This window comes from Spermophilus citellus (genome assembly GCF_964194105.1).
Source record: "Spermophilus citellus genome assembly, chromosome: 3".
Lineage (NCBI taxonomy): Eukaryota > Metazoa > Chordata > Mammalia > Rodentia > Sciuridae > Spermophilus > Spermophilus citellus.
Window position 1 is genome coordinate 210,224,742 of NC_138184.1, and position 27,079 is coordinate 210,251,820.

General features: G+C 50.7%; 1 protein-coding gene across 1 annotated transcript in view; it reads right to left on the reverse strand.

Annotated features, from left to right (window-relative positions):
* PLXNA4 (plexin A4) overlaps nt 1–27,079 on the reverse strand; it is a 425,973-nt gene that overhangs the window by 64,451 nt on the left and 334,443 nt on the right. The window contains exons 6-11 of the mRNA XM_081284948.1: nt 23,322–23,445; nt 22,536–22,689; nt 21,188–21,287; nt 18,343–18,457; nt 6,466–6,666; nt 359–455 (exon numbers count right to left, since the gene is read on the reverse strand). Coding sequence (XP_081141074.1) covers nt 359–455; nt 6,466–6,666; nt 18,343–18,457; nt 21,188–21,287; nt 22,536–22,689; nt 23,322–23,445 — 791 coding nt within the window. The remainder of the gene's footprint in view (nt 1–358; nt 456–6,465; nt 6,667–18,342; nt 18,458–21,187; nt 21,288–22,535; nt 22,690–23,321; nt 23,446–27,079) is intronic.

Consider the following 27,079-nt stretch of genomic DNA (forward strand, 5'->3'; position numbering starts at 1 on the left):
CTGGGACGGAGTGAGGGGACCCAAGGGCAGCTTCGTCCCCTTAGCCACACAGAGAAGACAAACAAGGCAGCCTAGGCCTGCACAGAGGAGTCAACAGGGGGCTGCAGGGTCTCCATTCACTTGGCAGCTCTGCTCAGCAAGTTCACTCACTCCACTCCTGCCCTGAAGCCACCAGCCAGTGCCCAAGAAGGAACAGGGAAGTGTGGGTGGTGGCAAGGCGGCAAAGGAGGGGCTCAGAGCCCTAGGGAGACAGACAGTGGCGAGGAGCCGGGGGCATAATGAAACCTGCCCAAGAGCCCTCTGCTCTGCCCCCACCCCGGCTTCCACCCCCCAGGTCCCTGCCCCCCCCCCCACACACCTTTATTCTGAGCTGGGTTGTCAATGTTGAAGTGCCCATTCCACACGACCGTCAACTCCACGGGCAGGTTGTTGATCTCCATCCCTTCATAGGAATACTGCAGCCAGGCCAGGAAGAAAAGAGAGCTGGTCACAGACATTCCTAGGGAGGCCTGAAGACTCATCCTCAGGCCCTCAGGGGTCCACAGGGCCAAGAACTGGCCAGGACCTTGTTTGCATACACACGTGTATGTGTGTAACTCCCATGCGCAGGTGTGAATGGGCAGTGTGGGCAAGCAGAGGGTGTGGAAGACAGAGCAGGGAGCCGGCCAGGCCTCCACAGCTGACCTGTGCGGCTGGCTCAAGGAGAAGGCTGGATGGAGCCCTTTCTTACCCCCATGGGTCCTACCCACCTGGGCTTTCCCCAGGAAGTCTCACCAGGAAGGGGGGTAGCTGCAGAGAACAGGAATGAGGGGGTTGCATTCTTAAGGGGACCAGATTCTGAGAACATGACAAAAGAGGACCAGATGGGAGCTTCAGAGAGTGGAGGGGTGGAAAATCCTGCAGGGACCCCAGCCTCGGAATCTGGGCGATACTCTAAAGCCAGGCACGGCCCAGCTTCCTGGGCCTGCAAGGGGCTCCTCATCCTGTCCCCCTGCCTGGCTCTCCTCAGGACCTGAAGCCCCCCTGGCTGGGTGATGGCTAAGAGAGTGAGGTAGGGTGGGCCTGGCTCAGGGTGAAGTCACAGGGGTAGCCCCAGGCAGGCCAGTCCCTGCTCTGCCCTCGGACACCACGCTTTGCTGAGGGCCCAAAGAAAGAAGGTGAGCAAAGGAGAGCAAAGCCTGCTCGGGGCAGCATTTCCAGTCCCTACCTGGTGATTTTCTCATTATTCCTCCAGACTTTGCTCGCCACAGGCAGTGGGATGAAGGAAAGGAACTGAGACAGATTTTCTGTACAAGAGGGGCTGAGGGCTGGCAATTTGTTGAAAGGGGTTCAGCCAGGGGACTTATTTTGAACTTGTGTTTGCAAAGCCAACGGACTTATTAAACTCAATACTTAGGGTTTGGAGGGTCTGGGCTTCGGAGGGTGCTGGGGGACACCATGGGAGGTAACTGATACTCTCCCTCCTCCAAGCTGGCTGCAGACCTTCTCTGAGGAGGAGGAGGTGACAGCCACAGGCACTGGGAACTCAGCCTGGGGAGAATCTCAGGGGCCTGAGTCAATGCCTCCACCTCTGGCCAAGAATAAGTCTATAGCTTATTTGAAAAAGCGTCTAAGGAGATGGCATAATCTCCCCGAGATGGTAGAAATTTCTGAGTCCCCAAGTTACAAAATGTTCCACAATGTGAATATGCTGTGACATTCTCCTAAACAACATAAGTCAGATGTGTGTCTAGGTTTCCTCAGGCTCTACTCTTGTACACAAAATGCCCTGGTAACATATCCCCAGATCAGGAGCCACATTCACAGTTTTTCCCACAATGGAGGTGGTCTGCAGTGTACCATACACACTGCTGCAAAACCCCTCTTGTGACTGAGGCCACCTGGGCCCATAGAATAAAGCAAGGCCCCCCCGCCTCCCCCCCCACCCCCCCTCTGTCCTGCAGAAGTTACAGCAGGGACTTTGATCATTAGGTAACTCAGTCCAGTCCCCCTTATCACAGGGGATACTTTGCAAGAGCCCCAGGGGATGTCTGAAACCTCAGATCGCACCAAACCTGATTTATATATATATTTTCCCCCTATGGATACATACCTCTATTAAAGTTTAATTTGTAAATGAGGCACAGCAATAAATTAACCATATTAACTAATAAAATAGAACATAAAACAATGTATTATAATAAAAAGTATATTAATGTGATCTCTCTCGCTCCCTCAATAATGCAACTGAGAACTCATCCGTCAGTCGAGCTGATAACCAACAGGGATACTAAGTGACTACCAGGCAGGCAGCATTTACTGCATAGATACACAAGTCAAAGGGATGATTTACATCCCAGGTGAGCTGGAGAGGGAAGACCTGAGATTTGATTATGCTATTCAGAAAGGCATATGATCTAAAACTTATAAATCATTTAGTTTTGAAATTTTCCATATAATATTTTAGACAGAAAGCATGGAAAGAGCAACTATGTATACAGTGTGTGTGTGGGGGGGGGGGAACTGCTGTAATCAGCTCTCCAGAGGTTAACTCTCCACATCTGGGCCAAGCTGGGTCATCCCAAGTCGTCCTCAGTTTTCTCATAAACTTCTGACCACACAGAGTAGACTAATGACTCCAAGATGCAGATCCCAAGGTTCCACCGTAGATCTGCTAAATCAGACTCTCTGGAGACAGAGAACGTTTCAGAAAAGCACCTATTGCAAGCAACACTCTGTGGCAGACGATCAAAACTGTCTGACACAATTTGAGCTTGCTATAGCAGGAGATTCTAACATATTCCTGTGTTCTTTCCTCCAGAGACAAGCTGTTATATAGACTTAAACAGTGTAAAAACAAACAAACAAACAAACAAACCCCCAAACAAACCTGAGAGAGTACCTCTGTGGTTCTGGTGCTGACTACAGTTTGAGAATCCCATCTGCAAATGGCAGGGAGGCAGGAGATTGGCCCAGCGGAGGGGAGGAGTGTGGGAGAAGGAGCCCTCCCTTATGTTGGAGAAAGAGCCAGAGCACTGCAGGCCTCCTTCCTCCTCCAGCCAGGTTCTCTCCTCCTCCCACCTTCGCATCTCCCCCCAGGAAGGCCCCAGTGGGAGAGGGAGTCCTGGCCTCAGGATCCCAGGAGGAGGAGCAGTAGGGCTCTGGCCCCTGGAGGGCTGCTGCTGGTAGCTAGGTCAGGACTGGAGCCCGCCTCTGCCTCTCAGACCTGGTCTGACTGGGACCCAAACTAGAAGCAGCATGGGATGACTGGGGACAAGTCAGTCAACTGTGAATGGACCCTCAGACCCCTCTCAGGAAGGACGAAATCCCTGAAGGAAGAAAAAAAATGAATGCGCATGCGTGCCAAGATCTGGGCACACCATGCTGATCTGGGAAAGGCTCAGTGCCTACGGCTGTTATCTGTATGGCCGTAAATGCGTGCTCCCCCCCACCCCATCTCTCTCTCTCTCTCTCTCTCTCTCTCTCTCTCTCTCTTACACACACACACACACACACACACACACACACACACACAGCCACAAAGCAGATCTGGCTGTAACTGGCTGCATGAATGTGAGCAAATCATCCAAGTTTCAGGTTCTCCATTTGTACAGTGAGAATTAAGAAACAGTACGCACCTCCAAGAATTCCCGTGAGGATTGGCCTGTCACATAGTCTGGGCTCCCAAATATCATTATGTATTTTAACGTGTGTGTGTGTACACACCTGGGGATGCCGTGTAAAATGGTGTCCCTGCTGCCTGTGTTTATGTTTCTGTGAATAAAACAGCACCTATTCATCGAGTGGCCGTGTGCCAGACACTTGGTACGTCTGGGGCTGCGTGCGTGTGAGGATGTTCGTGTGGTCTTGGTGTGCGTGTGCGCGCACATGTGGATGCATTTTCCTTTCAAAGAAAACTGAAAATAACAGGGACTTAAAGGATCACACATGTTGGGCCTGGCTTTCTCTTTCTCTCCCCCATTTCTGGGATCACACTATGAAATATGGTAGAAGTCATTAACCCCAGGTGCTCGTCACCGCCTCCTGGGTCTCTAGGGAAGTCACTGTCATTCTGGAGGCCCTCTCTCCCAGCAGGACCTGCAACCCTGTGGGAGCGGGCGGGGGGGGGGGGGGTGGGGGGGGGTGGGGGGGGTGCTGTCTCTTTCAACACTGGAGAGCTTGGAGCCCTGCCCTCCATCCCCCAGACTCACTCCCCTCCACTCCACTTAGCATTTATATAGCTCTCTGTAATCAGCAGACAGTTAATCTGCACAAAGCCCAGCACTGCACGGGGCAGGACAGGTCATGGGCTCCTGGAGGCCAGGAGGTTAAGTGTCTCAATCAAGGTCTGGTCCACCAAGGCCAGGCTAATGGATGACTTTACCCATTACCTCAGGAAAGTGTGACCTGCAGCTTCTCTCCCGTCTAAGACAGAGGAGAACTCTACATAATTGAGACATTCTTGCTTCTGAGCATTCCTTTGTCCTGAGCTCTGGGATACCTTTCTGGAAAGTTCTGCCATTGGAATGAACAAGACCCAACAACATAACGGCATATAAGATGCCAGTCCCTTTCTCAGACTCCCCAGGGCTCCGCGGGTCTCAGTTGAGGTCCCAGAAAGCAGGAAGGGGACAAGCTCCCTTCCCCACCTCTCATGGTCAATTCAAGTTCCTGGAGAATGTGAAGCCCTGGCCAGGTGGAAGCTGGGCCCGGAGCGCCAGGCCTGCTGACCAGCACTCCAGCCTGCCAGATGCCCTTTACAGCCCCTCAATTGTGCTAGTCAGGCCTTAGCGGAGGCTGCAGGCTCTATTATTAGCAGCACTTGACCTTTTCCAGGAGTCTGGGTCTAAAGTAGGCCAGGCACACCCGCAGTGGCTCCCTGCCGCAGCTGGGATGCTATGGCCCGCCCACTTCTCCTCCCCTGCCCCTAGGGCCTGCAGCCATTGGCCCAGGGCCTGTCCCTAAATAGTGGGGCTGGAAGCCAGGCTGCCCTGCGTGATGCCCACGATTTCACATGGCATTGTACCGGTCTTCCTTTGCTATGCTCTGAGACCTCTGTCACCAACCTCCTTCTGCCATCATAAAGCCAAGGAGGTCTCTCCACCCCATCCCCCAATCACACAGCCGCTCCTGATTGCTCATGGATTTAAAACATGAGAAAATCTGTTCTACACAACCCTCCCTTGGGCTGATTAGAGATCGCCCAGGTTAACACCAAAGCTGGGTATGACGTTCTGCAGGGTTGTTGTTTGTATTTTTTCCCCACGCTTTGATGAGGAGGTATCTTAGAAAACTGGGTTCAAATTCTGAATTTGCACTTTAATTGCTGTGTGATCTGGGGATGGCCGTTTGCCCTCTCTGTGTCTTAGAGTCCTCTCTGTTAACAGGATCCAAAGATACTCTGCCAGGTCTATTTCTGCCTGATGATATAATGCATTCTATAAATACCTGATGCCAAATTATCCCTGTCCTGTTCCCGCAGGTGCTGACTGGGGCACTTGTACTACGAACCCCATGGGATCCCATGAGGGAGGAGGAAATGGGACTCTCCTGTCTGGGGACATGGAGATATACTTTGTGTCCTTGTCCTTGGCAGGTTCTGGTTTCGCCCCCTGTGACCCCTGTGGGTTCCTTGGGTCAGGCAGCTGTCTGCTGAGGGAATGCTGAGCATATTCCAAAATCCCTTCTAATTCCACAGGAAATAGGACGCAGTGGGTCCCACCCAGCTTCCTGGACGCTCAGTTAGTCTCCAGGGCACCAAGGGAGTCCTGGCCACGTGGTGTGCAGGACCCACTCACGCCTTCATCTGGGTCTCCTCCATCTATTTAACCAACTCAGCCTCAGCAGGGGGCCCATGAGGCATCTTGGGACCCTTGTGCCCGTCTCTCTGGGAACTGTGGCCTCAGACTCTGTCCTTTGTTCTGACACCTCCCGGATCCCTGGGGCAGCATCTCCCAGGAAATGAGGCTGTTTTCTCCGCAGTCAGAAACTGCCTCCTGTACCTGCTGAACTGAATGTAGGCCCAGGCTTGCTGTCTCCACTGGGCCCTTCTTGTTTGGGGGGGGGGCGGGGATTACTTGGCCAAACCCTTGGGGCTGGTCTGCTGAGCCTCAGGATTTATGAGGAAGCAGGAGCTGTTTAGTCTCCCCTTTGCTTGGAGGTTTAATCTAGAAGGCTGCCCAAGCCTGAAAAATAGCCTGGCTGCCACAGGAGGTGCAGGAGGTCCGCCTGAGAAGCAGTGGGGACACATCTGGGGCTCTGGAGGTTGGGAAATCAGTTCAGCCCCTCTAATGCTGAACAAACTTGGGCAAGTATATTGACCTTTCTGAACCCTATTCCCCGCTAGAGCACTGGAAGTGGGGGGGGGGTGTTTTTATGAAGTCCTTTGGGTTTCTCTTGGTCCCAGATCACACCCCCAAGGACAGTTATTATAGTAGCAACCAGAGGGGTGACACGGGGGACCTGAACCCAGGCGGGGGCACTCACGGAGGTGTTCTGGCACTGCACGCTGGAGCTGTTGAAGCGCAGGGCGGGCACCCTCTGCTCGCTGCCCTGGATGTTCAGGATGCACTCGTAGCCGCGCTGCCCCGACTGGGGCTGCGGAAGGTTCTTGGCCTTCAGAGTGATGGGCTTGATCACCTCCACAGGCACCAGGATCTTGTCCACTCGAAGCAGCTGGGGACAGTCCTGGAGACAGAGGGCACGGCTCAGGTAGGGCCACCCAGAAGTCAAAGGAACAGGGACCTCTGCAGACAGCACTCAGATGGCCACCTGCTCCAGAGACCTCCCCAGAGGGCCATCTCATTCCTGGCCATGCACTGTGGGGAAGGGACAGGGCTGAGAAACGTCACGTCCTGGGGTCACCATCTTGGGGCCACTCCAGCCTCTTCAGGTTCATCAGAATTCCCCCCGTGACCCTGATTCTCAGACATGCCTACGGTCCCCTCCTGAGACCCCTCCTCCCCAGGAAAGACTGGCCTGCTGCCTGGGCACCCTGTCCACTGGAGACGGACGGCCTCTTGGTCTGACAAGTTCCCGGCAGCCAAGAGCTGGACCAGAGGGGCGGCAGGAGGAGTCCCCAGGGAGGCCAAGCCTGGACCTCGGCTCTGCCTCTGGAACTTGGGTCCGAACCACAACTAAAGAGGGCGGTGGGCATCCCATACGGAGGCTGTCTGGCATTTGGGAATGTTCTGGAACAGGTTCCAGTGACCTTTTCAGTCCAGAAGCTTCTGATTAACCCAAAGAAACACCCCTCTGAGAAGATTCCCCGGAGCTGCTCTTAGGTGCCTACAGTGGGTGTGCTCAACCCTGGAGTTGCATGGGGCCCCGGGGCCTCTGCAGATGGAGAAAATGAATCACAAGGCCCCCTGTTCCTGGGACAATCAGCTCTGTCCAGGGAGGACCAGGGGAGAGTGGGGTCCCAGGAAGGAGGGTGTGTGTCTGCCCAGATGAAATATGGCAGCTGGCGGGTCCCTGCCTTCTCTGGAGCTGGGTGGGAGGGTGGGTATCCAGGTCTGATGGCGCAGGCAGAGGTCTATGTGACACAAGCAGGGTGTGCGGGTTTCAGCTGGGTTCCTTCCTCTGTGGCACCATCTGGTGCAGGCCAAGATTGAGGCCCATGGACTGGACAGGTTGACATCAAAACCATGGCCCCACATCCTTCCTGAGGAGGCTTTATCACAGGCTCATCGCTGCCTCTTGGCAGGGGCTGTGCCCCTCTCCCCAGTTCCGGCTCCCAGCAGAGTGAGGCGGAAAGCAATCCCTGGGGGCGGGGGGGATGCCGACCAGAGGGGTCAGGGTGATCAAGAAACTGGCCACTGTCCCTGCTGGGACCCAAAGCAAAGGTGAGCCAGTCGTTCCCGGTGTGGCTGAGAGCTGGGGAGACTTGTGCTAGCTCCAGCTCCAGCTGAGCTGCTGATGAGCCTGGGCCCCTGGGCACATCCCCACCTTGAGAGTCAGGTGGGACTCCCAGGCCCCACCCATCTTAACCAGCCACGATTCCATGACTCGGGGTGGTCACCCTTTGTCCTTCCTGGTCACCCAGTAAGAACAGAGGAGGAAAAAAGAAGCGCGGACATAGAGGGACATAGAGGCAGGAAAGGCAGAGGGGACAGAGAAGCCCTCGGGGGAGCCGGGAGAAAGGAGGGGCCAGAGGACAGAGGCTGCAGACTGAGCAGCGGTGGAGGCTTGCTTGAGGGAGACCCCAGGCCCATCACACCGACCCTCCCCTTCCTTTCCTCCAGGTTGTCCGCACCTTAACCCCAGTGAACAGCTAAAGGGTGAGCAGCAATTTCTCTCTTGGGCATGTCTCCAAAAGAACAGAAAGAAGGGACTGGAGCAGATACTTGTCCACTCATGTTCGGAGCAGCTTTGCTCACAGTAGCCAAGAGGCAGAAGCAACCCAAGTGTCCACGGGTGGACGAGTAGATAAACCCAACAAAATAGCAGAGCCACACACAGACTAGTACCCAGCCTGAAAGAGGAAGGAGACTCTGACCCAAGGAAGGAAAATGGTAACGTGGAAGAGTGCTGAGCACATCGTGCTAAGTGAATAAGCCAGCCACAGAGAGGCAACTAGAACGTGGTTCCTCTTACAGGAGCCACCTAGGAGTCAGGGACAGACAGGAGAATGCTGTGTCTGAGAGGAGGGGAGAGAAGAGTTGTTTAATAGGCAGTTTGAGTTGGGGACAGCGGGGATGTGAATGTCCTAGTGGCCCCCAAACTCTACGTACCATTAAAGCTGGTTAGAAGGGTAGGTTTGTATCATGTGTATTTTATCACAAATTTAAAACAATAAAAACAAAGAGAAGCAGCAGGAAAGCAGGCAGCAGGGAGAGTAGAGGCCTGGGCCTGGACCTAGTGCCTATCCCCAAGTCTCCAAAGCACAAGGATCTCTGGGGACCTCGAGGTCTCCATCTTGGGCTCCCTGGGCTGCTGCCCGAACCCCATGCTCTGGCAAGATGGGAATTGGAACCGACGTAAGAGGAAGCTTTTTGTAAAAAACGTTGAAATTCAGCCTGAAGCGGGAGATGTGTGACACTGGAGCATCAGCGACAGCAGATCTGAAGAGGAGTCGGAGCCCAGGTCAACTGAGGCCGAGCAGCTTTCCTTCCAGGGAGCTGGAAGCGCTTGGAGCGGGAGTCGGGAAGTGTCTTCACCTCTTGCAGCAACCTGCTGCCGCTCAGGCTCCTGCATTCAGGGAGCCTGGAGTCCGAGAGTCCCCTGACCGACCTAGTGGACCCCTCCTGCTCTGCACAGGAGAAACTGAGGCAGGGAGAGGAACAGCAGTGGTTCAGCATCAGCAAATGAACTCAGGGGCCCACTGCTCAAGTCACCTTCTGTTCTGTCATAGAAGAGCAAGTTTCCACAGAGGACAGGACCCCCACAGGGTGGGGAGGTTGGTCAGCAAGGATGTCCCTGTGTGGGGAGCCGTGAGGCCTCCTGCCAGGCTGGACCTCTGCTTGGGGCTCAACTGTTCCTATCCAGAACATGGGCAGGAGCCAAAGCATCTCTCAGCTGTGCCCTGTGCCATTTCTCACTGGGGCTTCTTAGGTGCCCTCTAATGAGTCCCGATTAGCAGTGGCTCCTTAAAACCTAGTTTGCATATAAAAAGGTTGGCGCTCTGAGAGTCAGTTCATTAATAGTAATTGGAGAGGCCTAGGGCTGGGCTGGACTGTTTTCCTCTAGTGGAGCTGCTGATTGACCCAGTGCCCTGTCTAATTGAAATGTAAAATGGCCATTTTCCCCTGGGCAACAAGGCATGAAGGGCCACCACCAGGCTCCTCCTCTCCCCCCTCCCCCCAGGTTCTGACCTGCCTCTTGCAAAACCACCTACAGATCTGAAACTCAGGGGGAATTTCAGAGACACCTCGTGCTCCTCCTTATTAATGGCCTTATTGATGGTCCCCAGGCTCAGCACCCACCTCCTCCCCCAGACCTAAGTCTTCAGCCTTTGAAGTTCCTCAACTGTAGAAAGCCTGGCTGGGGAATCACATGTGAGAGCAAGAGAAGATCCTTGAGAAGTCTGTCTCGCTTCTGCTAGTTTAAGGACTAGGAAAAGTGTTCTCGTCATTGCTTGGCCTGTGAGAATTAAATTATTCCTCTAAAGGCCCATTCTGGGGGATTCCATGAACCAAAACTGACAAGGCATCAGGCACAGAGCAAGCATTCAGGAATTGCTGGTTCTCTCCTTGTCTTTCCCCAGCTCAGGCTGCAGCTTGGCCCCCACCTGCTCCCCATTCCCCACCTCGGGTCCAAAGGTCCCATCTCCCCTGCTCCTGCCTCTACCTACCTACTCCTTTTCCATAACCACTAACCCACCAGACCTGTTGTCAATGACCGCAGTCTTCTAGGCTTCACATTTTATGCTGAACCTAACGAATTTCAACACCTCTCTGTGCCCCAAACACAAGAGGGGCCAGGTAGGAAGGTGGCAGTTCTGTCCCTGCTCCCCTCATGGCACCCTCCATTCTGGAAGGTGACATCCCCGAGATGCATGTTCCACGTGCCCTGATAGAGCCACACCAGCCAGCCATGTGGTCTAGGGCATGCTCCTCAAACCCTCTGGGTCTCTCCACCCAGAAAATAAAGAGGTTGATTTGGATTAGATGACTTTATGTTCCCTGGAATATTGTGGCATAATAAGAAATAAATATTGGAATTTCCTGAGTATTGTTGTTGGGTTCACCATGAGTCCATTTCAGCCACACCTGAGTTTATGCTAATGAGGTGGCTCCCGAAGAAGAGGAACCAACCAGGTGATTACACAGTTGGAATTTTCCATGCCTCTTACTAGCTTCTGGGGGAAAGGGGCTGGAGGTTGAGTTCAATCGCCGATGATCCAATCAAGGAACCCTGATGAAGGCGTTCAGAGAGCTTTCTAGTTGGGGAACAAGTGGAGGTGCTGGAAGGGGGTGCACCTGGAGCTCTGTGCTCCTTCCTCCACACCTTGCTCTATATATGCCTCTTCTGGTTGTTGATCCATAGCGTCTGTAGTATCTTTTATAATAAGTCAGGGAATTATACAAATGTTCTAGTTTTCTGACCCATTATAACAAATTATTGAAACTGAACAGGAGCTTGTTGGGACCCCTGATTTATAGCTGGCCGGTCTGAAGTGCAGGTGACAATCAGAATCATGATTGGCATCTGAAGTGGGGACAGTCTGGTGGGATTGAGCCCTTTCTCTTGTGGCATCTGACACTAACTCTAGGTAGGTAATGTCAGAACTGAACCAAATTGTGGGCTACCTAGTTGGTTTCTGCAGAGGACAGGAGAATTGCTTGGCATGGGAAAAATGCAGAACAGTTGGTGTCAGAGTGTGACTCTAGAGAACAATTTGTTTTCCTTTCAGTCCCAATACTATGATTATCCCAACAGATGACATGGGCTACATCATTCCATAATCTCTTAGAAGCTCAGTTTTCCTCATCATGAAAATGGTCATAGTCATGACTGTTCATCCAAAAGTGTTCAAAATATCAATCAACTGAATAAATAATGGAAGGAGTAAGGCCCTGGTGGACTTTATAGGGAAGGCTGGCCTCACGGAAATGGCTATTTACCTGTCAGTAGGGGAGTATTTTATTTATTTTTAATTTATAATTACATTTTATTATTATTTTGGGAGGTTACTGGGAATTGAACCAAGGCACTCGACCACTGAGCCACATCACCGACCCTATTTTGTATTTTATTTAGAGATAGGATCCCAATGAGTTGCTTAGCACCTCACTTTTGCTGAGGCTAGCTTTAAAATGCAATCCTCCTGCCTCAGCCTTCTGAGCAACTGGGATTACAAGCACACGCTACTGCATCTGGCTTATATTTTATTTTTTGGCACCAGGGATTGAACCTGGGGCATCTAACCATTGAACCATTTTTATATTTCATTTTGAGACAGGGTCTTATTAAGTTACTTAGACCCTTGCTAAATTGTTGAGGCTGGCTTTGAACTTGCGATCCTCCTGCCTCAGCCTCCTAAATTGCTGGGATTACAGGCCCAGCATATTTTGATATCTAACTATTGGTATGTTGCCACCTGGCATGCTCACATAGTTGGAGCTCTGGTAGGTGTGTTACTGGTATGATTATTAACATGACAATGATTCCATTCAGTGTGCATTCCACCACCTCCAGGGCCTTACAAATATCTTTTCCCCAATGTGATCTTGTTTCATAGCAGAACATGTATGTTCACCACCATGTCTCAGTGGAGAAGATTGGGACAGCAGTGACCTCATTCAGTACCCACACTCATGATGAGTACACTATTTTCATCCAATTATTTCACTTTAATCCACAGATGACTGATGATCCACCCCCATACAGATATCCTTCCAAACATATTACTCTTCTCTTTTCAAGGAACTGTCATTTGAGAGGGCCAGCTCTTGGAGAATGGAAAACACCTGTACTTACCAAGATTCTAGGAAGATGAATGCAGGCAATAAGAACCAGTCTCTCCCTTGGAGGCCCTTTTGCCTGGGGTGACATTCTGCAGTTGCAGGCATGGACCCAGGGCGAGGAGGGACAGTGGCTCGAGGCACCAGCCAACCTCTAATGGTTTGGCATTCAGGAGGTGGTTCCAGCTGACTCCAGGTCAACTGACCAGCCCTGTGCATATTTTGGTCTCCACTTAACTAAGCACAAAATAAAGACAACACTGCTAATTGCAGAGAGCGGGAACACAAAGCAGAAGTCTGAAAGCTAGAGATGCCTTTCCATCTACCAGGACCTGAGTGTCAGTGGCTGCTTTATTCAGAGGTTTCATTGCATATTTAAATAATTGAACAAGGACATAAAGAATGCCACCAAGCTGGGAGAGGAAAGGGCTGCCTTCAGGGCTTATGCTGCTGGGGAAGGGGGGCCCCAGGCTGTGGATTTACAGCCCCCAGTGTGTTTACAAGATGAGAGCTCTAATTCTGCTAGTTCTTACAGCAAAACTGAGGGAATGCAAAGCTCCAGGGGACAGCAGGACCCTGGGGGCAGTGAAGGAACATGATTTGCAGGTCACTTCTCCTCCCCCCACATCACCTTAGCCCCCACCATCAATTCCAAAGACAAGCCAGCCCTGGCCCTAACCATCCCCCACCCCAAATTTATACTCACCTTCTCAGACCCATGGTGCCCAATACAAAAATGTAACGCACCATATATTTTCTTGCTGTTCCCCAAGTTTAAAATGCCATTAGCATGATCTACGATGGGCTGGTTTATGGAGAGAGCAAAGAAATAATACAGAGAGGAAATACCCATAACCTGAAGGGGGGAGGGGCAGAAGAGATTGATGGAGAGTGCCGTGGTCTGGAGAAGTGGCAACTGGGTAATCGAATACCTGGAGTGGGGGGTGGTGCAGGGTTGGAAGCAAGTTCTTGAACTGAGTTTGTCTTTGTTTTCCAAGGGAGGGTGGAAGGCATGGCAAGGCAAGGTTCTGTTCCCTTGGGTTGGAATACAGGAATGGCCCCGCTGCAGGAAGGGAAGCAGAATCACTGGCAAGGTTGGCTGGCCCGAGTTCCCTCCAGAGCGCAGCCAGCCGTTGGGTAAATGGTCTGTCTCTGTCTCGGGGTATTGCATTTATTTTTGCACCAGGGACAAACAGCAGTCAGAGGCCTTTCATGCTAGGTCTGCAGTCCTAGAGTGAACTTGACCCTTCGATTAGCAGAGTCCAGGGTATCTGTCCTGTTGGTTTTCAGTAGTAGGGGAGGTTGGGAGAACCCTTCAAGCACAGCTTTGCATATCAAATAGAATTCATTTCCTCCTCTGATCTTCCAACTGTTCTCAGGAGGAAGCCTACTGGTTGGACTTCAAGAGGAAAGGTGCTGTTGGGAGCCCCCCTCTGAGCCTCTACACCTGTGGGCCAGATGTACGCGGCCCTTCTGGCAAAGCCTATCTATCCAGCCTGGTGCCCAGAGAATATAGCTTCAGCGGCAGCCCGCTTTGCTTTTCAGTGTGGGTGGGCAATAGCATCAGAACAGTCCACCCATAGATTCTTCTCAATAGATCTGTTTTTTCCACAGAGGTTTGTCTTTGTTCTCTAAGAATCACAATCACTAGGTGTGTGGGTCCGATGGAGCGGTTCAGGTGAGTTGGGGGAGTTCATTCCAGAAACTCCAATGCCATGTGGGGACCCGTGGCTCTGTCAACGGTGCCCAGTGAAAGGCCATTCTGTGGGGTGGCAAGAAGCCTCAGTGGGTTCTGGGAGAACAGGTTTGAAAGCAGGAGGACAAGGTCATCCGACTTGGGTTTCATCCCCTCTCTCCTCTCTCTTTTCTATTGGGTGCCCTGATCTGATCTGAAGTTCAAAGATTGTTAGGTGAATGCCATCAGTTGTTGTAACAAAATCATTCCCTGTGACTGGAATATACACTATATATGACGTCTGTTGGTGAGCACTCTATTTCTAATCATTGTAATTATGCTGGAATACTTGCTGTTCATATAATAACCACGATCCACCAGCTCTCCATTCCAGACCAATAACTTTGCCTGAACGTGCTCTTTGTTCAGGAAAAAAATAAAATAAAAAGGAGGTAATTTAACATCCCTGGTGACAGTCAACAAAGCCAATGTTGAAACCAGAAGATGCACAGATAAAAGCTTTCCTGGGGACACAAGGTGCTGAGCAGATGAAAGCCACCTGGTTCTCTCACTTTGGGCTAACAAAAGGACCCTGTCTGCAGCCTCCACTGAAAGGGTAAAGAGAAATGAGAACCTAGGGACTTCCAGAAGAATTCACTGCACCTGTAATCCAAAAGACTTGGGAGACTGAGGCAGAGGAATTGCAAATTTGAGGCCAGTCTGAACAACTTAGCAACATACTATCTCAGAACAAAATATAAAGAATGTCTGGGATGAGTGGTAAAATACCCGTGGATTCAAGCCCTAGTACTACACAAAATCAATCAATCAATCAATCAATCTATCAATCATCCATGGGGGCTGGTCTTGGTCTAGATGTCCAGAGGAGCTGCTGGCTCTAAGGATGAGTGAGTGAGTCATCTTATTAGGCACAGCTGGGAGACTGAAGCCTTGATGTGGCACTTGTCCTATAAGAATACTTCTTGGTCATTGATTTTTCTTAGGAACTTTGCTGATTGTTTCTACTTACCATTGCAAAAATTTGGAGATCATGTGGACCAAGGGCCTCACTTTATGGATTTCTAAACACAGATCTACAGATCCCCATACACCTTGAAACCTCGGTGGCTTGCACATGCAAAATGCTCAGGGTGATAGAGGGTTACATGATGGTTGCTCTAGTTGGGATCTGGGATGTCCTCCAAAGGCCCCCGTACTTAAAGGCTGGTTCCCCAGTGTGGCACTATTGGGAGATGGTGGTGGAAACTCTGAGAGGCAAGTTTTAGGTAACTGGGTGCTTGTACTTGAGGGGGATTGTGAGATGCCATTTCTTTTTCATTTCCCAGCCACCACGAGGTGAGCACTTTGCTCTACCATGTGTTCCTTGCCATTATGAGCTGCCTCACCACAGGCCTAGAAGGAATGGATCCATCCAACCATGGACTGAAACTTCCAAAACCTTTCCTATTTGTAAGTTGATTTATCTCAGGAATCTGCTGCAGTAGCAGAAAGAGGATTAACACAGTAGCAAAACTTCAGAGTAACATGTTGTGAGTGTGTTCTTCCCCTGGAACAGAGAGAGGACACTGGTGTCTGGGGGCTTCCACAAAAGAACTTTTGGATTCATTTTATTTTATTTTTTTACGTCATTCCTGCTTCTATCTCTGCCCTCAAACCAAAAACAAAAAATCAAGGAAAAAAATTTTTTAAAAAATTGCTTCACTTTCACTAGTAGCCAGAGACTTTTGAATTTGGAAGACCGTGACCTCCTTCCACTGACTCAGAATGGTTAGTCAGTCAACAGTTTACAAATATATATTTGCTTATTTCCCCTGTAGTACATTCATCAGGAAAGTAAATGTACCACGTCCATATATGGTGGTCAACTCTTGCTTCTCAAAGTTCACATTCAAAATGGCGCTGGTGTTGAACTGGATTGAATGCAACCTCCAGGGTTGGACCAGGATTATACCTTTCTCTTAGAGTAAATAAACATTCATGATAAAGAGGAGCTGTCATGGGACAATGTGATAGGGAGACCTGGGTGATTCCACGTTACCCTGGAGCCTCTCACTACAATGGCCTGCCAGCCTTCCATGGTGCAGTTCCAGGGAAATGGAGGTGTCGAAGGACGCCAGTGGGAGGGAAGTCCATCTCCATGTCTCTCTACCAGCCATATTTCTCCAGGCATTTCCTCTTTGGGGAAGCCTGGCATCAAATTCTCTGAGAGGCTGTGAGTCCCTCCAGCTTTTGCCAGTGCCGGGTCGAGAAGGGACACTGTGCCTGACTCAATCTTGGCCCTGAAGGGAGCATTCTCTCATCGTGATCCCTGGATTGTGCTGGGAAACATGGTGGGCTATTGCTTTGTTCGCTTCTGCTTTTGTTTTTTGTTTTTCCCTTCTTTCTGAGCAGCAGATGCAGGCTCCTTTAGTACATTTAAAAGAAAGAGACTTGGTATACAAGGAGCTAACGAGAAAAAAAAAAAGAGCAGAAATTGGTAACCACCTTCAGATAATTAAATGACCGCGGGTTTCTGAAATCCGCCCAGTGGCTCAATTGTTTTTGCTTTTATTTTAGCCTCCACACATAACACCTCCGCCAGATGCACCAGTCTGGAAAGATGGAGAGAAGCCACAACTGTTTTGACTCGGCTCCCATCGAGTTCTGTGCCAGTTTCAGATGCAAAGAAGAGGCTGCTTCCTGGGGCCATGTCCCCTGGCCTTGGGGGGATCAACAAGCCCTTCTGCCTCTGTCCCCAAGATAAGAGGCCAGCTGGGCTGATGAGACAGAGTAGCCTTTTACCAGCTTCTCATGCCAAAGGTGTACCAGCTGCTGACCGAGTCATGTCTCTCCTATTACCTTAAATCCATCCTGTCTTTGTTAAAGAGCAGTGGACCACACACACACACACACACACACACACACACACACAGGAAACTCCTACTTAAAGCCACTTTCTTCCCTTTTCCTGATTACAAATCAGAGGAGCCATTTTTAGCCAGACAGACTCCACTGCAGAGGGAGAGGGTCCTGGGTTGGTGGCTTCCATACTCTCTTTTGGTTTCCAACTGAAATTTGCCAGGAACTTTCTAGAAGTCAAGACAAAGCCTCTTTCTAGCTTTCTAGAATGGTGTATCCGGCAGGGGTTGTATGTATGGAGAGACCCAAAGAAAAAATAAAATAAAAAGCAACCAGTGGGGGATTTCCAAGGCCTCTTGTCATTGAATTGATGGAGGTTCTCAGATTTCTGCTTTTCCTTTGTTCTCCTTCTTCCCTACTCAGTGGGGTCATTCTGTTCCCCTGAAGCCCTCACCCCTCCTTGCCCTTACCTCCAAAATGGGCTGCTCTGTCCCTCCCCCAGCCCCCAGAGGCCTCCACTCAGCCGTCAGGGCCCAGGCAAAATGGGCCTTGGGCTTCGCATTTCTGAGCGCTCTGGACAACTAGCCATGGTCCCTCTGGAACAGGTGAAGGGTCAGCAGGTGTGGGGATGAGCTGTGTATCCATCTTTCCTCTAGGACACAGGTAAAAGAGCTTCCCTCCTGCCATTAAGGGTCTGCCCAAGTTGGGTTCCTGGCCGGGTCCTGGTCTGGGAGAGGGGGTGCAGACCATGAGGGGACTCTCTGGCCTCGCAATGCCCTTGCCTGTCCCTTGGGTGTCCCTGTGCTTTCCGCATCAGGACAGTATGCTGCGCTCACAGCCGTGGGGCTTGCTGCACGGTCACAGCACCTGTGCAGGTGTGTGAAGGGGGCTGGAAGGCACTTCCAAGTCTGGGCTGGGGGTTGAAGGTGCTGGGGACTGTTGGAGTCAGCACTGGCTGAGAGAGTGGACCAGGCTGGCAGGGAAGCCGTGTGGTGTTGCTGGAGAATTCAGTGGAATCTAACCAACACAGTATACAGTCATATTTACATTATTATCTGTCTCTCAATTTTAGATAGCAGCTCTTTAAAGTGCCCACTCTGTTGAGAACAACGGGCCCAGCAATGGGAGTCACCAGACCTGGAGTTGTTCTAGAACTTTCCTGATGTGTGGGGATCCTCCTGGCTGGAGTGACCTGGGATGCCCCTTTGAAACAAAACATCCAGGTGGACCCTCACCCAGTCAGTCCCCACATACAGCTCGTCTTGTTCTCTGCTTTTGTGAAGTGTCCCTTGAAAGCCAGGCCTGGAGAGGAACAGGGAGGTACTGGGGGCTTTCCCCTCCTGTTTCCTCCTAAAGGAAGGCCTGCCTTGGGTATCCCGGGCTCAGAGCAAGCAGTGCTCACCCCTCTGGTTGCCAAACACCTACCTCAGGCAGTTTCACGCGGCCTTCCTGGAAGGAGCAAGTCTTGGGGTCATGGGTGCAGACGTGCCGATATTTACACCAGTGGCAGCGGTATGGGCTCTCCACGCAGGACAGGCACCTGGGCACAGAGGAGAAGAGGCACAAATCATAGAAGCTGGGTGACCCAAGCCCAAGGTCCAAGTCTCTAAGATCTGGCAAAAAATTTTAATATTAAGAGACCCCCCCTTCGATGCTCAGGCATCCAATACAGAGCCATCCCTCTTCTCCCCAAGGCTGCAGGGAGCTAATAGTGCTCAGCCTCTTGCTGTTCACTGAGAGCTGGGAATGCTGGTCTCCCCAAAGTACATCTGTCCTCCCACCTCCACAGGGTGATAGTGTCTTTTGATGAAGAAGAGAATGAGCACATCTAGAGTTGAGGACCCTGTCTAGAAGCCATAAGATGTGGGGCAAGCTGGGTGCCATGGCACACACCTGTAATAATCGCTACTGGGGAGGTTGAGACAGGAGGATCACAAGTTCAAGGCCAGTCTGGGCACCTGAGCTGGACTTTGTCTCAAAATTAAAAATAAAAAGGGCTGAGGATGAAGGTCAGTGGTAAAGCACCACTGGGTTCAATTCCCCAGTGCTAGAGGGAAAAAAAAGAAGAGTTGGAGCAAATGCAAATTCAGGTTTTAATTCAAATTAACCCTGGGTCTCAGCTGTCCAAGGTCCACATGGAGCCGGCTACAGGCAGAAGCTATAGGCAGCTCTCACAGTACATGACCTCCTTCACGGTTGTCAACCCCACTTCCACCCTTTACCTCCAGGAAACAAAAGTCACTTATAAAAGCTCCTTGTTGCTTAAAAACATGACGAGTTTCCCTGTTGTCAAAAACTCAAATGCCTTGCTACCGGCTGAGCCCTTGCCAGAGGAAAAGCCGCAGCCCACACAGGGTTGGTGCTGTGGCCAGGAGGAGACCCGTATTTCCCATGCGCTGTTCTGCTGTCTGGAGGACCTTTCTCATTCCTTCCACTCAGCCACTCCTTGACCAAGGAGAGTTGGCCACTCTAGGCCTCCTCCCATGAACCTTCATGCTGACATGAAAAGGGTAGTCCTCACACCTCACTGTCTCCATCTTCCATGAGTATCCTAGGCCACCAAGTCCTGGAGGGCTGGGGTTGAGTCCTTGAGATACTTTAATTTTTGACTCCTCTGTAGCTAGTAGGTCACAGATTGCATAGCGCATAGTGATACTTAGAATCATTTTATGGGCAGGATGGAAACTTCATACACGATTTCATCTACCTCTGCTGATTTCCTAGGGGGAAAAAGATGCAGGAGGCCACCAGAGGTGAAGCCACCTACAGCCCCATGGCAGGAACCAGAAGAGAATCCTGGTGTCAAAGCAACTTCCTCTGGGCTGGGAGGGGCTGGGTGGTTCCTTCCATGGGGCCGCAGATAGAGCTAAACTTGGGACCAATATGCCCCAATTAGATGGACAGACTCTAAAATTCCACCAGCCTAGAGTCTAGAAATGTTGTTAGTCATGTCACCCATAGAGGGGAACACAGACACGCTAAAGTGAATAGGGCTTTTGGACGTCAAGGAGTTCTCAAACCATGAGGATCTCTATGGAACTCATTTGGAGAACGTATGAAGAGTTTGTGCAACTCTGAGAGAGAGGGGTTCCAGGTCCCTTCAGCCCTCCACCAAGTAGCTCCTACTTCCTTCTGTTTTATATTCTGGATGTCCACATCTACTTTCAGTTGAAGAAAATTTTCTATGATGAAAAATAAAATAAAAAAGGCTTGTCCACCTACAACTTGGTCCAATACCATTATTTATTTATTTATTTGTTGGTTCAGGGGATTGAACTCATAGGCACTTGACTATGAGCCACACCCCAGCCCTTTTTTTGTATTTAGAGACAGGGTCTCACTGGGTTGCTTAGTGCCTCAATTTTGCTGAGGTTGGCTTTGAACCCGTGATCCTCCTGCTTCAGCCTCCCGAGCTGCTGGGATTGCAGGCATGTGCCACTATGCCTGACTAATCCCATTAATTTTATGGAGGGAATAATAATATAATAATAGTAAAAACAGGGGCAGTACCTAGCCAACAAGCCAGGCAGGTCCTACGTGCTACCCTCTTACTCAGGACAAGCAGGGCCGCTATGCAGGGTGGCAATAAGCACAGTGTCCAGCCTGCTCTGTTGGGACAGTGCTCCTGTGACGTCAGCTGCTAAATGTTTGAGTGCCAGCCTTGGAAGAGGTGCTCCTAGTCCCCTGTTTAGAGAGGAACTGGGACACAGAACGGCTAAGGTTCCCAGCTTGCCTGACTCTGGGGCCTTAGTCCCTGCCCTCCATGCGTGTCTCCTGGAGATGGGTGTTGATGTCAAACAAAGTCAGTGCCAGAACCCGGCTTCCTGGCCTCTCAGGCCAGGGTCTGTTGAGCCTGCAACTTTCTGCTCCCCTCTGGTCCTTGCCTCTCTGGTCCCAACCAGGTCTTCAGGTGAGTGGCTAGACTACCTGCCAGCCTTAGGACACACAGTAGACTTCTCTTCCTCCTCCAGCCCCCTTTCTGAGTATGGTGCTTGCTGCTCTGTTTTTCTGGTGAGATGGATGACACCCAATAGATGATGGGAATGAAACTGGTTAAAAAGATTTATGCCAGAGAAGATGCATGGAGGGATTTGGAGAGCCCGCCCCTCAGGTTCTCACTCTATGTTCTTTCTCGTTTCTGTTAATCCTGTAAGTAATGGAGGAGAGCTTTGGAGCCTCCACATGGCGAGTCCTGGGAACACTGCTGGGGTCTTCTAGTCTCTGCATGAACCTTGACCCCCGGTTGCTGAGTGCGTCTGGGAACACTTACGAATTGTGCACGCTGCAGTTGTAGAAGACAAAGCTGGTGCTGGCGAAGGTCATGCCTGTCTCCTTGGACTTGAGTTGAAGCTGTACAACATGGTGGTCTCCTACAAAACAGAGCCAGCCAAGAAGTCAGGGGGAAAGCAAGGCCATGCCAGAGTTCCACTGGTTGTAAAGTACAGGGGTCGGGGATAAGGAGATCCTGCTCCTCTAGGGTCTGTGATTCAGCAAGACCATCCTCCAGACAACTCCCAAACAGCTCAGAGAGCTGTCCCAGCCTCTCCTCCCTTTTATACAGTATTGCTTGCTCCCCCAAATATTCATTGCCTGCATGTGCATGTGCATGTGCCCACACACACACAAACAGGTCTTCAAATGTGCATTCATTCACATGCATTTTGTCCTTGGCAACCTCACAGAATTACAGACACACTGAGGAGCAACCAGGGAGAAAAAAACATGGAGACTCTTAAGAATACTGTCACCAACTGCACATATGGTTTTGCATTTGTGTGTAAATGTGTGCACACAAGAGCTCCTTCCCCATCTCTATACAGAGAGGCCCAGTTCTGATGCCCCCTCCTCTGGGGGACTCAGGGCTCCATAGGACGGGAGACATGGGGATCCTCAGCTGGTACCAAAGAGGAGCTGGAGCCCATGTTTAATTCACAGCCCTGACCCCAGGCCCCCACTTCCAGCCTTGTTTTCTGCCTTCCCGGAGAGCCTCATTAATCAATCAGCTCCAAATAAATGTGACAAGCCCAAATGGGAGGGACAACACAGAATCAATTTGCCCAGGCCAGCCTGTCCCTTGCCAGTGCTGAACCTCTGTCCACTCCCATTCTTCCCGGTGCAGCTGGCCACAGACAACAGGAAGCTGTGGGGAGGCAGGGTACCGTGGGAGTGGGGGAGACAATGGCCCAGGGTCAGAGACCCAGGTGTGTGAGTAGAGGAATACAGAGCCAGATGACCACTGCCCACACATGCCAGGTCTTGACCAGCTTCCCTCTTCTCCTGTCCCTCCAGGCCAGCCAGAGTGGGCTGAGCTCTGGTATGCTGCACAGCTGTCCTGGCCTGGCCTCCACCCACCCTGTCTGCAGCTGCTCCTCACCTAGGATGATGCTGACTCTTGGATGCCAACCTGGGGCTGAGCTAAAAGGGCTGCGGCAGCCAATTCCAAGGGCAAAGGAGGGAAATTTCATTCCCTTTACTTATAACACACTCAATCACCCACTTCCTCTGGCCCACCCCTGCCTGTAGGCTCCCTCAATCCCCCCACATCTGTTGTGACTTCTCCCATCCAGGCGGGAGGAAGACAGGCCTGCCACCCAGTTTGGCCTCCTGGGGCTACTCACCGTTCTCTGTGATGATCCGGGGCACCTCCTTGGCTGCAGGGGAATAACACTGGATCTGATTGCCTATCACCAGCCCATCCATCTCTGACAGGTCCTCAAAGGTGCAGTTGACGCCAGCTGATAGCTCCGGGACATTGTATGTCTCCAGGACCAGCTGTGAACAGCCGGGCAGGAGGAAAGAGAAGAGGAGAGGGGGTGGGGAAAGGAAGGGTGTGGAATAAAGGAAGAAAGTGGGTGAGCAAGAAAAAGAGACAAAGGACAGGCCATATTGACATGGAGGTTGGAAAGATCCAGTTTGTTACAAGAGGTGTAGGCAGGTGGCAGAACGACAAGAGAAGAAACCTCATCAGAATCCAAATGGATTTGGCCCTAGGAGGTGGGAATGTCGAGGGATTTGTGTGATCAGCGAGCTTCTCTTCCGTTATTTCCAATTTTGGAAAAATGGCAGCACCAATCACCAAGGACCCAGTGTTAGAGCCCGGAAGCCATCTGTGCCATTTCTCACACATGAAATGAAGATACATTCCCAATATCCTCGGCCATTCTTTAGGGTCAGCTCTGGTCTGATCATTGTCCTTGTCTTTCTACTCATTTGGAGTAAAGCCTCTCCCCCAGTGCTCCTGTCCATGTGCCCTTCTTGGATCCTTAATGAACTCTTAAATCTCCTACCCTCATCTAAGTTTCTCTTGCCAGCTGGACTTGGCCCAGCTCTCCTGAGGGTCCCCAGGCTCAAGTTCTCTTTGAAGAGGAGAGTTCTTCCCCAGACCCCAACCCCATGGTCCTTACCAGCACGTTGTACTGAGAGACGGAGATGTTGTTGGGGTGGACTGTCAGCCGGACACACTGCTTCATCTCTGAGGCAAACCTGCGGGGTTCCCTGGACCGCTCACACCTCTCCTTCCGGGTGCACCTGGAAAGGACATACTAATGGGCTACTGAGGAGATGACCGCTGGGTCCAGGGAGGGGTCAACACTGAGGTCAGGTCTTTCCAGCAGTTCTCAGGATCTGTCCAAATTCAAGTGCCTAGAACTGACCATTATGTTTCCTTCCTCAAGCCTGGTTCTCTTCCATCATGCCCCAATTTGGGGAAGACGGTCACTTCTATCACTATTGCCAAATGCAGAAACTTGTCAGTTATCCTAAACTCTTCTCATCTCTTCTAAACTCAGGTGAAGAGCGGCACAGTCCTGTCTACTGGATCTCCCTACTCCCTCTTTTGGCCAAAAGCAGCTGTCAGGAGCTTTTACAGGACAGGAGAGAGGGTTTAGTGGGAAACAGAGTAGCCAGGGTTGGCGCATCCACACCGGGAAGGGATATGGGCAGGGAGCATCTGTCTCAAGAGCAGAAGAGTATGATGAGGAGGCAAGGGAGCACAGGGATAACTGAGTGGCTCTTGGGGTAACTCTTGGCCCTGAGAAAAGCCTGTGCTCCCAGCTATGAGGAAAGAAAACACCGTCAACCACAGCACGAGAGCAGCCTGTGGTGAAGAGTCTTAGAGGAGAAACCCCCATGAAGGGGAAGCCATGGATGAACTAAAGCTTTCCTCCAAGGATGAGGAGGAAAGAGGAGACACAGAGACAAAGAGGACCTTTGAGCAGGTTGGATGTGCAATGCAAAGTGAAAGCATCCTGAAGGATGCAGTCATGATTTGAATTAATAAGTGCTTACTAGGTTCCATGACGAGGAGTTTACATTCTATGCCATTTAAGTCTGTGACAATATCATGACAAACCCACTTCAGAGATCAGGAAACTGCAGAAGAGGGTAGTGAGTAACTTACCAGGTGGCCAGCTAATCAGATGAACTCTGAACCTCTGCTCCAGCTTCCGGAAGTTTCTAGACTGAGAAGTGGGAGATGGTCCCCCTGCTGCAGACTATACTTATGTTCCTTGTCATCCTGATGACCCTATCATGTCCTGAGGACAGTTTCAACCTTTCTCCTCCATCTTTTTCTCTAGATTAATGGCTATTTCTGCCTCCTCCTGCAAAGCACTTTGAATATCACTGCCACTTGTTGGACAAAGCTGAGTTCTCCAGGAGGCTTCGAAGAGACTCCAACCCAGGAGGGAAAGGTCAGATGTGACTGCTCATGCCTGTGGCCCTCCCGGGCTGCTCCAACAGACTGATGGCAACAAGCTTGTCTGCCTCCAAGTCTTGGAAGTTAATTTGCCAGGCTAACTGTTCTGCAAGGACTCCATTACCTTCCGCCATTAAGCTAATGTTCGGGGCTTTTCCAGAGTGTCTGTACTGACATGGCTATTAATAGTGTTATTACTCCCATTAAGAGCAGAACCAGAGAACTGGTATGGGCTTAAATTATTCACTGACTCCCCAACTTTGAAGTTCCTATTTTCAAGAGCAATCAGTAGGTCTGAAAAAAAAATGTCTTTGATTAAATTATGGAGAGGAGAAAAAAAAATGAAGCTGCTTCTTGGCCAAACATCACCTGGAGTTATCAAATAAAGATTCAGATCGTAAAAGAGAAGACTCCATCTTTCTTTCAGGGTGGGGGGGTGCAAAGATGTCTGGTTGGGGATCTTAGGAGAAGTCTGACCAGCATTGTTTGCTGCTTGCAAAGTTCTTGGGGCTGCATCCTGTCTCTGCCCCTGAGGCTCTCACCTAAGTACTCAGCAACTCTCCCAAATATAAGAAAGCCATGTGTAGTTTAGAGTTTCAAACATCCCAACTAGCTGTCATCTTCGCAAATTGCTTAACTTCTTGGTGCCTGTCTTCTCATCTATAAAACAGAGTCAAAATAGTACCTAATAGGATTTTTTTTAAGGATTAAATGAGATTATGTTCTAAGCATTTAGAACAGGGCAGCGTTCAAAGTGAGTCCTCAATAAACATTCGCTAGTGTACATTAGCCCATCTCTTCTCTGCCTTCCTCACTCCAACCCTCCCCTACAGCTGAAGCAGAAGCACTCATCTTGCAGACTGGTCCCCGAGGCAAATTAGAGAGAGAAGAAAGGCAGGGATGCAGCAGTCTTCCTCACAATGAGGGAGGAGAGCATCCAGGGACAAAGTGGTATGGATTGTAGCTTTGTTTTCTTAATAGCTGTCAAAGTGTATTGAGAACTCGGCTATCTTGGTGGAAAGTCAGGTTTAAGGTCAGAGACAGGGATGTTTTGACATTTCTACTATCCTTCAGGGCCCGGGAGGGTGGAGGCTGCAATGTCCAAAAGCACAGACAATTGACCTTAAATGTGATAGGATAATGGAGGGGAAGAATGCGTTCCTCCTGATGCCTTATGGGGTCTGTCAAGGTAATGGCCTTTTGCTTTTCTTCTAGAACTGTGATTTCCCATTAGCTCAGGGCAGAGCTGAGAAACAGGCAAAGGGTTAACTCATGACCCCAGGAGGGGCTCCAGGAACTTCTGAAATCAAGTCCCTCAGTTCCACTGTATGGTCAGCCTTGAGGAAGGAAGGACACTCTTGCTTCATCCATTTCCCAGGTAGGAAAACTGGGGCATCAATGGTCTAAGAAAATATATGCTACATGACTTTGAGTTTTCAGAAATTGGTCTCTTCCGCCATCATTGTTAACCCTGCCCCAACCACAGACCTGCAGGAGGAAGCAGGCCCCACAGAGACACACCAGGGTCAGAGTTGGAGTTCTTTCCTGCTGAATTCTTTCTTCCCTTCCTTATTCCTTCCTTCCCACGGCGGCCCCTCCAGCCCCGGTTCAGAGGTACTAACAGCCCTTGAGGAGAAAGGCCCTGGGCCCCTGGAAGGGGTTATTATTCAAGTCAGTGGTTCCAATGAGATTATCCTCTCTAATGAAGCAGCTACCTCCGCCCTCCCCTAAGCCTGAACTTTCACTGCTGGAGAATTCCCAGCCAAGTGGAAAATTAGAAGAGAGAGGAATGGAGAAAGGAAGAGAGTGAGGGAGAGGGAGAGAAGGGGTGATTAAGTTCAGGAGAAATTAATTCCTAAATACAGAGATGGAAATATTAACACCCAGTGCTGCTGGCCAGGCAAACAAATTTCAATATGGAAGTGGGCTATCTGTGAGGCCAGCCTGGGTGGGCCTCCACGCTGGGAGGCCCTCACTGGTGCATCTCCCCAGGCCCACCAGTGTGGACCTACTGGGCTTGGATATCAGGACTTGCTCCTTCTTCACAGATGATCCCCAATTCCCAGTGCTTCACATGTGCCATGGCCTGAGCTTCAAGTGCACCAGTTCGGTAATCTGTGCTTACAATGTAAGGAAACAGAAAAAGAAAGGGGACGTGGGGAGGGTCCTTCCCAAATGGACATGATGGACAAGTGAAGGGGGTTTGGAATGCCTGCTCAGCAGGAGATCATGGGAAACTCTTCAGCCATTGGCATCTCATCTGGAGCCCCTGGAAAGGGGAAAGACTGGTTTCCTAAATGTTGCCCTTGCCCTCTTCAGGAATACCCATAGAGAAGGGCAGGTGCATCTTTAGCTTGGAGGAAGGTGGACTAGATAGTACAGGGAACCCTTCTAGGAAGATGGATGTGAAAGAGGGTCCTTTTATGAAGGATGTGGACCAGGTGAGTCCTTTCAAAGTCAGAATTC